Source organism: Pagrus major, chromosome 20 (genome assembly GCF_040436345.1).
Source record: "Pagrus major chromosome 20, Pma_NU_1.0".
NCBI classification, from domain to species: domain Eukaryota; kingdom Metazoa; phylum Chordata; class Actinopteri; order Spariformes; family Sparidae; genus Pagrus; species Pagrus major.
In genome coordinates, this window is record NC_133234.1 from 9,013,677 (window position 1) to 9,022,258 (window position 8,582).

The 8,582-nt window shown below is 40.4% G+C and overlaps 1 protein-coding gene across 2 annotated transcripts; it reads left to right on the plus strand.

Moving 5' to 3' along the window:
* The first annotated feature begins 230 nt into the window (after positions 1-230).
* LOC141016070 (bone morphogenetic protein 2-B-like) lies at positions 231-6,136 on the plus strand. 2 transcript variants are annotated; one of them, XM_073490322.1, is made up of 6 exons: positions 231-307; positions 3,180-3,594; positions 3,865-4,004; positions 4,258-4,374; positions 4,569-4,728; positions 5,607-6,136. In XM_073490322.1, the coding sequence occupies exons 2-6, from the start codon at positions 3,279-3,281 to the stop codon at positions 6,020-6,022; spliced, it is 1,149 nt and encodes a 382-aa protein (XP_073346423.1). In that variant the 5' UTR covers positions 231-307; positions 3,180-3,278; the 3' UTR covers positions 6,023-6,136. The 2 variants fall into 2 exon arrangements, with proteins under 2 accessions (XP_073346423.1, XP_073346424.1); XM_073490323.1 differs by lacking the exon at positions 231-307 and adding an exon at positions 2,187-2,264.
* Positions 6,137-8,582: the final 2,446 nt, after the last annotated feature.

The following is an 8,582-nucleotide window of genomic DNA, read 5'->3' on the forward strand; positions in this document are numbered from 1 at the left end:
CAGCAACAGGTGAAAACAGAATTAGTGAGGTAATAAGAAGCAGAGGACATTCATACATTAACCTCGAATCAGCTCAAGCACTGCCAAAGTAATGCTGAGATTTGGGAACATAACACAGATGTGGTGTTCCATTTAGCTGCTTCAGTTTCAGGGTGTCACACTGTCGTGGCTTACTGGGACACTTGAATGAACTGAGCCATCGTTATGTTATTACTAACACCTGTGCTTTTGGGACCATTACATCTATCTGCTGACAATTAATGTCAGGATGAGGGAGAATCCTGAACTACACACTCTCTACATAAAGGTTACACAAAAATTTAAAGTGCTGGATTTAAAATATGAGAATTGACAAATATACAGTAAAACAAATGTTGCCTATTTTGGAACAATGGTAAGTTGTGACTTCTTCTGCTTAAATCCTAGTTACAGTATCAAATGAGTGTGTTTGAAGACTGTGAGACGCCAAAACATGGAACAATATTACATTTTTCAACCTGGAAAAGTGACAACGGTAGAAATGATTTCATCTTTCAGCTTTGCTCTTTTAGCCTAGCTTAGCATAAAGACTGGAAGCAGAGGTAAACATCTAGCTTGGCTAGTCACCTACCAGCACAGTTAAAGCTCACAAATCACTGTTACATTTACAAAAACATTCTCAGGTTGAGATTTTGTGGGATGTTACGTGCCGGACTCTTTCTTGGCCGGGAGCAGTGACTTCCTGAAGTCTTGTCCTCTCCGTAAGGTTGCCAGGCGAGCAGCTTCCGGCTATGGATATAGATGAAGACATGACCTGCTGTTAAAAAAAATAAATAAAAAACACTCGTTGTACAGAGATTCAGAGGTGCTTGGTTTCTTAACGGTTGAATTTGAGTGGTATCAATCTTCTTTACTAAGAAAGCAAATAAGAAATGTCCCAAAATGTCAAACCATTCCTTTAATTTGAAAATAACATGATACTGTATCTTTCTGTAAAACTCTCAATCTATCCAATCTATGGCTCGCAGCTCCACTGAATAGCTCACTGTCTGTAAATTCAGACGTATGCACAGTCCACTGTCGTCTGTCCTCAGCTGTTAGGTGAAGCTCTGCACTGATCCACGTCAGAGGGCTTCCCTTTAAGTCTATCTGTGATCTGCACATGGTCAGTGTAAACATTTGAGGACATCCCACACGCACCAGCTGTCTCGTATACGTTCAAGTGCCTCTGATGTCATACGCAGTACACATGTCTGTGACTGTGTTCATCTGTACATTACAGGAAGAAGCTCTGCCGATGTGTGAGTCATTCAGCTCTGCGGCTCTCTCCTCAGCATCATTTCCTGAGTGGAGCAGGGATATTCAAAGGGAGACACTTCAGGCAGATAGGGAAACATCCTAACTAATAGATATCATGAGACGTCCTCAGTTGATAACTGACACTGAGCATTTATTTTATTTATTTATTAATTTTATTTAAGATTTTCAGATTTCTTTTATATTTTTTAATTTGCAGGAATATCCAGAACAGAAATCCGGGCACTGGATGAGCCAGGTTCCAAAGTCCTGTTTCATTCTGTTGAAATATTAAAGTCAAATATTTTATTGAGGGAATTTCAGATATCTACAGTACAGTCTACTGTACTAATACTACAACAGACATAAAAATCCATTATTGTCATGTTTTTAGGAATAAAATGTGATATAAATCAGGGTGAGAATGATATGATATATATGACATATGATATATCAGAGTATGAGAAAAAACTCATTTTGAGAAAACAGCCTTTAAAGATATGTAGGGAAAAATCCCATAGCCTACATCTGACCTCTATCTGTCTGATAGAAGACGTGTTATGGAAGCAAAATAGCCCAAAATCTCCTAAACTGACCAGTGCAGGATAAAATAGTGTTCTCACCTTGTAGTGCCTTACCTCCAGCTCCCTAAAACGTACATACCACACACACTGGGTTATTCCCTTTCTGATGTAAACTCTGAAGATTGTCATCAGCATCTGAGTAATCACATGTAACCCTTCCTCTAACTTGTTTTCCCTGATAACAAAGTTGAAGTGTGACTTCCAACTATAAAAAAAAAAGGACAACATACAGAATGAAATGCAGTTCTGTTTTAAGCAAATGCAGTCCTCATGTGATCTGCTGGTATCTTGTTGACGACAGTGTTTATGGCCATAATGTGTCCTGCTGTTTATCTGACAGCGTGGCTACAGGCTGATACAAGAGAGATCAGAAACGGGCCCATTCAGCTGCGGGGGCCCTAAAACGTGAGTAATGGGCCCCTAAATGAGGGGATCATCATTCCTGTGTGATCGCCTTGAATTTGATTCACAATAGGGGGAAGAGCGGGCCATTGATCAGCGCGACGATCTTGAGAATTTGATCCCTTTTGTTGGAGCTGATTGATTGGAGATCATCTCTGGATTCATCGCCAAGAAAGGAATAAACACGGTTTGGTGTTAACTCTGAGTCACTGTGCAAACTAACAGAGGAGGAGGAGGAGGAGGAAGGGGGGGCACGATGGTGGTAAATGTGCGCATTAACAAGCAGCTTTTGAAAACGCGCTTCATTTGCGTCACGGCTCGGCTCTTCGTTTGCTCTCTCGCCACTGGCCTCATGCTGATAACATACAACCGGGCCCAGAAACATCATAACTGTATTTGGAGGTCAGCTTAACTATTATGAAACGACTCTAATCATGCAGCGTGATAAAAGGCGCCATGCGTCATATCCATATTAAGGTTAAATCCCCCATATTTAGCGTCTAATTGTTGAATCCAAACATTCATTAACGCCACGTATCTGCATTTTATTATGTATCCATCAATTCAATGATGCAGACAGCGTCCATATTCTGTATTTATAGTGTTTTTATGAGGTCAAACGGGTATTTTCACACACTGTTTTACAGGCTGGTAGTTTCTATGGTGACTCCTATCATTTATCACCATTTTAAATGATCTTTAAACAGCCTGCATCAAAGAAAACCCTCCATTTCTCTACAAACATGTCTCTGCGCCCTGATAAAACCTGACCTCCCTGACCTACTGTAAGCTGCACACACAAATTAAAGGAAATTAGTCATTTATTTACTTTCTTGTAGCTGACTCTCGGCATCATTTTCGCCTTCCCTTTGTTTTTTCCTCCCCACCATCATCAATCACGGCCCAATCATCTCCCAGTGTTAGCTGAATACAGGCACAGCCTGCCATCAAAGGCAGCGGGTCCTCCTTATCACCCGCCGCCCCACAGGTGTAGAGCTCAGTCCACTCTCACTAAAAATGACAGCAGGAGCTCTGCGCCTCTGGCTCGTCCTCGCTCTCCAGCTGCGGTGCGTCAGCCCGCTCGCTATCCCGCAGGACAGAGGGAGGGCCGGGCGGCAGCAGGCGGCTCTGGAGGCGACAGAGACGGTGAACGAGAAGCTGGACGCGATGGTTCACCTGAAGGATTTACCTCGAGGTCCAGCGGTGGCTCCTCACAAGAAGGCGCCGCAGTTTATGTTGGATCTTTTTAACGCGGTGTCGGTGTCCGATGGGACCCCGAAAAGCCAGAAGGAGATTCTGGAAGGAAACATAGTGAGGAGCTTCGAGGATAAAGGTGAGTAAAAGCGCGGAGTACGATTGTTTTTGTAAGAATGTATGTAGGAAAACATATTTACTTGGTGTAAGAAAATATTTGGCTATTCAGCAGCACTAAATGTAATGGATCAGTGTGCGTTATTGTTAGCCAAACGCGCAATTACGCACGATTACGCGCGGCTAGCGTTCCTGGCAAACACACAATTTTAAAGAATGTGTTATATTTCTTTATAGAATATTATTTAAACGTTCCACTAACGATGTGTTTGACTTTTTTGTGCACCCGCAGGTCACGCTGGAGAGAGGTTTCACTTCTTCAATCTGTCGTCTTTCGGCAGAGACGAGAGAATGATCAAAGCCGAGTTCCGTTGGTTCAGAAAGAAACAGAAGTTTTACCTCGGGAAGTCATACGGGCCTCATTTCTATAAGGTAACATATGTGACATTATGTTCTCTCTTCTTATGTAGACATTTATATCATAAATCAGGACGTGTGTAAAGTGTAAACATCACCAGAGATCAGAGAGTAACGTGACAGATAATTGTATCAGCAGTATTTTTGGTGAGTAGTAGACACCTTACTTCAGTGTCTGCAGGAATGTAGTAAATACAAGCCTTTTAACTGAGGTTAGGAAGATGGAAACAGTTTAGTGTACCAACATCTCTATGTTGTGACTGTCCAGGTGGATCTGTATGAGGTGCTGGACAGCCGAGTGAAGCCATGGAGAGGAAACCTCATCACCTCCAGACTGGTGCCCCTGTACACACAGGGATGGGAAGTCTTCAATGTCACTCAAACGGTAACACCCTCCCTGCTGTTTCAGTGTTTTGTATTTTTTACTGTTATTACTAAAAACAACTTATGTGCATCTGTATATCTTTATGTATTTGAGCTGTTTGCCATTTGGAGTAAGAAATCACTTGTTTACACTAGATATTCAATACAAGAGGTCGATGATGTGTTTAACGTGTTGAATCATATTCTGGATGTCAGGTGTCAAAGTGGATCCGCAACAGCCAGGAGAATAACGGCATCCTGGTGGTGACCACACTTCCCTCTGGTAACTGGATGGAGTCACTGACAGACACGAGTGCCTACCTGGTCATATTCTCAGACGACGGGAGGACAGGAGCCTCAAACCAGTCCTACCTGGGTAAGGGGATGGTTGTGGTATGAGTGTGGAAGGTAGTGAGGAAGGGCATGAAAGGGTCGTTTATCTGTATTTACTTTGAATTTCAGTAGCACAGTCATTAGGTACGGAAGCCCAAAATGTTCAATATTAAATACATTTTCTTTCAAGATTAAGAATTGAAATTCTGAATAAATTTTTGGGACTGTAGAATTAAGCACACTTTTTATTAATGTACAGTGTAATCATAGTCAGGAATTGTAATATCTCCAATAGACATACTTATTATATTACTGTATTACTACAACTGTGTTTTAACAACATTGTCATTCATTATCTCTTTTTTTTACCATGGTCTGGTTAAACACTCTCCACTGTTGCCAGGGAACCAGAGTTATAGCTTGTCAAAAACTCTATCTTTTGTCAAAAACTGTATTTAGATGCCAAAACACACATAAATATACAGGTGGGATAGCGTCGTCCATTCATTCGTGATAATGGACCTCACCGGTCATTATAACTTACATATACCAGCTCACAGGACTTATAGTCGTTGCCAAGTACAATAATAAACACTTTTATCTGCTTAGAACTTCATTACAGTGTGATAAAACCCATTTATTAACTTTAAATATTACTTATTATTGCTAAATAGGGGGATTTAAGGTAGAGTGTTACCAGTCTTATCTCACAGTTTAGGAAAAGAGGGGAAACAATCTGTGCAATCAAGCTGTAGTGTTGGGATTAGATTAAAACCTGTAGGTTCTACTGAATTTATGTGATTTAGAGGAGTTCATCTGTCTGTGTTATGAATAATACAGAAGCAAAAAAAAAGCCCCCAAATGACATACTTTACATTCATTATGTTATACTAACCCAATATGATCATCATCTTTCCACAGGACAAGCCCAACCTCCAGCAGCAGCAACCGAGCTCCACGGGCACCGCAGCCGGAGACGACGTGCATCTCCAGGTTTCTTGCCCCACAGCCGCGCCCAGTCCTGCCAGCGCGTTCCCCTCTTCGTTGACTTCGAGGAGATCGGCTGGTCTGGCTGGATCATCTCTCCCCGGGGATACAACGCCTACCACTGCAAAGGCTCCTGCCCGTTCCCCCTGGGGGGAAACCTCAGAGCGACCAACCACGCCACGGTGCGCTCCATCATGCATGCGCTCAAGCTCTCCAGCGATGAAGTGGGAGCGCCCTGCTGTGTTCCCGACAGACTCCAGTCCATCAGTTTGTTGTATTTTGATGATGAGGAGAACGTGGTTTTGAAGCAGTATGACGACATGGTGGCATTGAGCTGCGGCTGTCACTGACCGGCTGTGCACCTCCTGCACTTTTTCACAATGAGACAATGAGGGATGGGAAGATGGCGGTTTGCTTGAATTGATTTAAACACTGTATTTTCGTCCATATGTTAAATTATTGTAATATTTTGAGAAATAAAACAACTATTCCTCAACTATTAATCAGTGATCCTTGTCTAGTTCTCTCGTTCAGTCCTGGGATTCCAAAACTTCTCATGAAAGGATGACCAAAAGATTTAGACCTGAATACCAGATTTTAAAAAACAGGCCCATGGTAAAGAGTTTTAAAATATCATACCTTGAAACCGGCTATTATCTTACTACAATTTAGCCTTTGGGGCAACAGCCAGTGTTATAGGGCTTCCAGTTTGGCCAACAGATAACTGGAAAACAGATATCTGGTCCCAAGACTTTCTCTTTCCTGCCCCTGTCACGTTCACAGTCTGAGTAGCAACTTCAGACACAAGAATTGAGTCTTAGTTGAGAGCGCAACCGACTTTTAACTTGTCTGCATACAAATGTAGATAGATTTTTCAAAAAAGCAAAATCACCATCAGACAGGTCCGAGATTAAGGTTTCCGAGATTGCATTTCAGCCAGCCTGACCTACCTCTTTTGCTCTCCGCGTGGTATGTTTACCTGCAATGCGACCAAAGCCTGCTCAGATGTGATTGGTCAATAATACTGTGACTACAAATGGAAGTCAGAAAGCTTCCGATACCAAATCTCGTCTCATGCCTACAGATCACAACATATCTAATAACCTAACACCATTTCTTCTGTCTGACTAAGTTTTTAACTTGCCAGGATCTAAGTACTTGATTCATGGACATCTGAGCATTATATTTATACCATTGCAAAGAACTCCCAAACAGGGATTCGTATTGCGTAACCCAGTCCCTCTTGATCAAATCTGAATGTAGTTTCTACAAGTTGTGATACCAGAAGTCAAAAAGGTGGTGAAAGGTCAAATTTAAAAAGCATGAAATAAATTTAAATGTAAATAGAAAAGAAACAAAATCCACAGCCTACACATTTGTTACATTTGTGAGAAACATATTTTATTAGATGAACAGTCAAAACTAGAGCAGATGAGCAGCTAGATGGTGAATAAGAACCCTTGAGAACCTCTTCAACTCAAAACAGTTATTAAGAAAATGTAAAAGTTTCATCTTGAGTGCAATTTGTATATGAATTTGTATACTCGTAAATAAAAGCAACATACAGGCTGTTATTCACTTTTGTCATCTGGTTCACCCCTTTCACTACAGTAACTGACCAACAGGTGGCAGGAAAGAGCTCTAGTTGAAGACTACAAACCTATCCTACCATAATGTAGTTCAGCAGTATCTGGATCAGATTGTGATTATATTTTGAAAAAACTTACTTTAAAAACACAAAATCTGAAACACAGGCAATTACAGACCCACATTAAACCAGTTTCAAATGGAAAAAAACATCCTTGTTTACTTATTGTTCACTCATAAGTTATTATTTTTTTAATCAGGGATTTCATTGGCCAGTGGTAATTCTTGTTTGTGAACATGTGGGCTTGCATTGCTTGTAGAGAGCATTATACAGAAAACAAACAAACAAACACAAACACATTGTCACTGTTAGATGTGATTGTCCTAGTCCTATCAGTTATGATTATATTATTAAAAACAGGAATATCATTTGTTTGGACATGTGCTTTACATGAAGAATGACACTGCAGTGATATAAACGACACTAGTACAATAAAAGTCTGTAACAACAGTTGTTTTTTATTGGAATGGATCACAGACACAATACAGCCCTGCTTTATTCTAATTTAGAAAAAAATTCCAATGCAACAAACTTGCAAACCAATTCTCCTTCATGTCCTCTGCATATTAAAAAAAACATTCATTGCAATAATGCCAGTTCAAGCTTTTAGACAGTATAAATGCAACTTGTGTTATATCAAACACGTTCAACAGGTGTAACCGCAATTTCAACTTCAGCATGCAAAAAGTTTTAAAAATTTAGTTGTGTGGTCAGTTGAAATCAATAACATACAAATCAGTCATACTTCTGAATCAATTATATTTGTTTCATGTTTCTCTAATGAAAACTTAAGTGACTGCAAACTGTCTGGTGAAAAAAGAAATCTCAAGGAAACAAACTTTGCAGGAAATAAAACAAAAGGGCGCAATACCTGAAAAGCAGTGGAGACCCCTACACCACTGTCGATGTATATAACAAACTCTCAGCATTTACAATAAATATTCCAGATTTACATTCAAACGTATCCTCTCTGTTTACACTTAAATACATTATGTACATGGATCATCCATGTCCCATTTATCGCTCATAAATTGCACATTATCTTACACAAATCAGTCAACCCAGCATACAATAACTATCATTCAGTCACAAATTAGCTATCTCCTGTCTCAAGTCAAACTCATTCCTCTTTACAAAACCAATCGAGGCCTCTGTAGCTTCAAAAAGACAGCATAGCTTTTTAAAGCAAAGTAATACAAGGATCAGACAGTGACAAAATCCACCCTGAAACACTTCACTTCAAAAATGAAACAGATATTGGC

Bases quoted from the DNA above. Each gene is read 5' to 3' on its own strand.
- LOC141016070 (XM_073490322.1), top strand. From the start codon at position 3,279: ATGACAGCAGGAGCTCTGCGCCTCTGGCTCGTCCTCGCTCTCCAGCTG. The intron at 3,595-3,864 runs GTGAGTAAAAGC...GTGCACCCGCAG, and splicing joins GAGGAGCTTCGAGGATAAAG to GTCACGCTGGAGAGAGGTTT. The intron at 4,375-4,568 runs GTAACACCCTCC...TCTGGATGTCAG, and splicing joins TCTTCAATGTCACTCAAACG to GTGTCAAAGTGGATCCGCAA.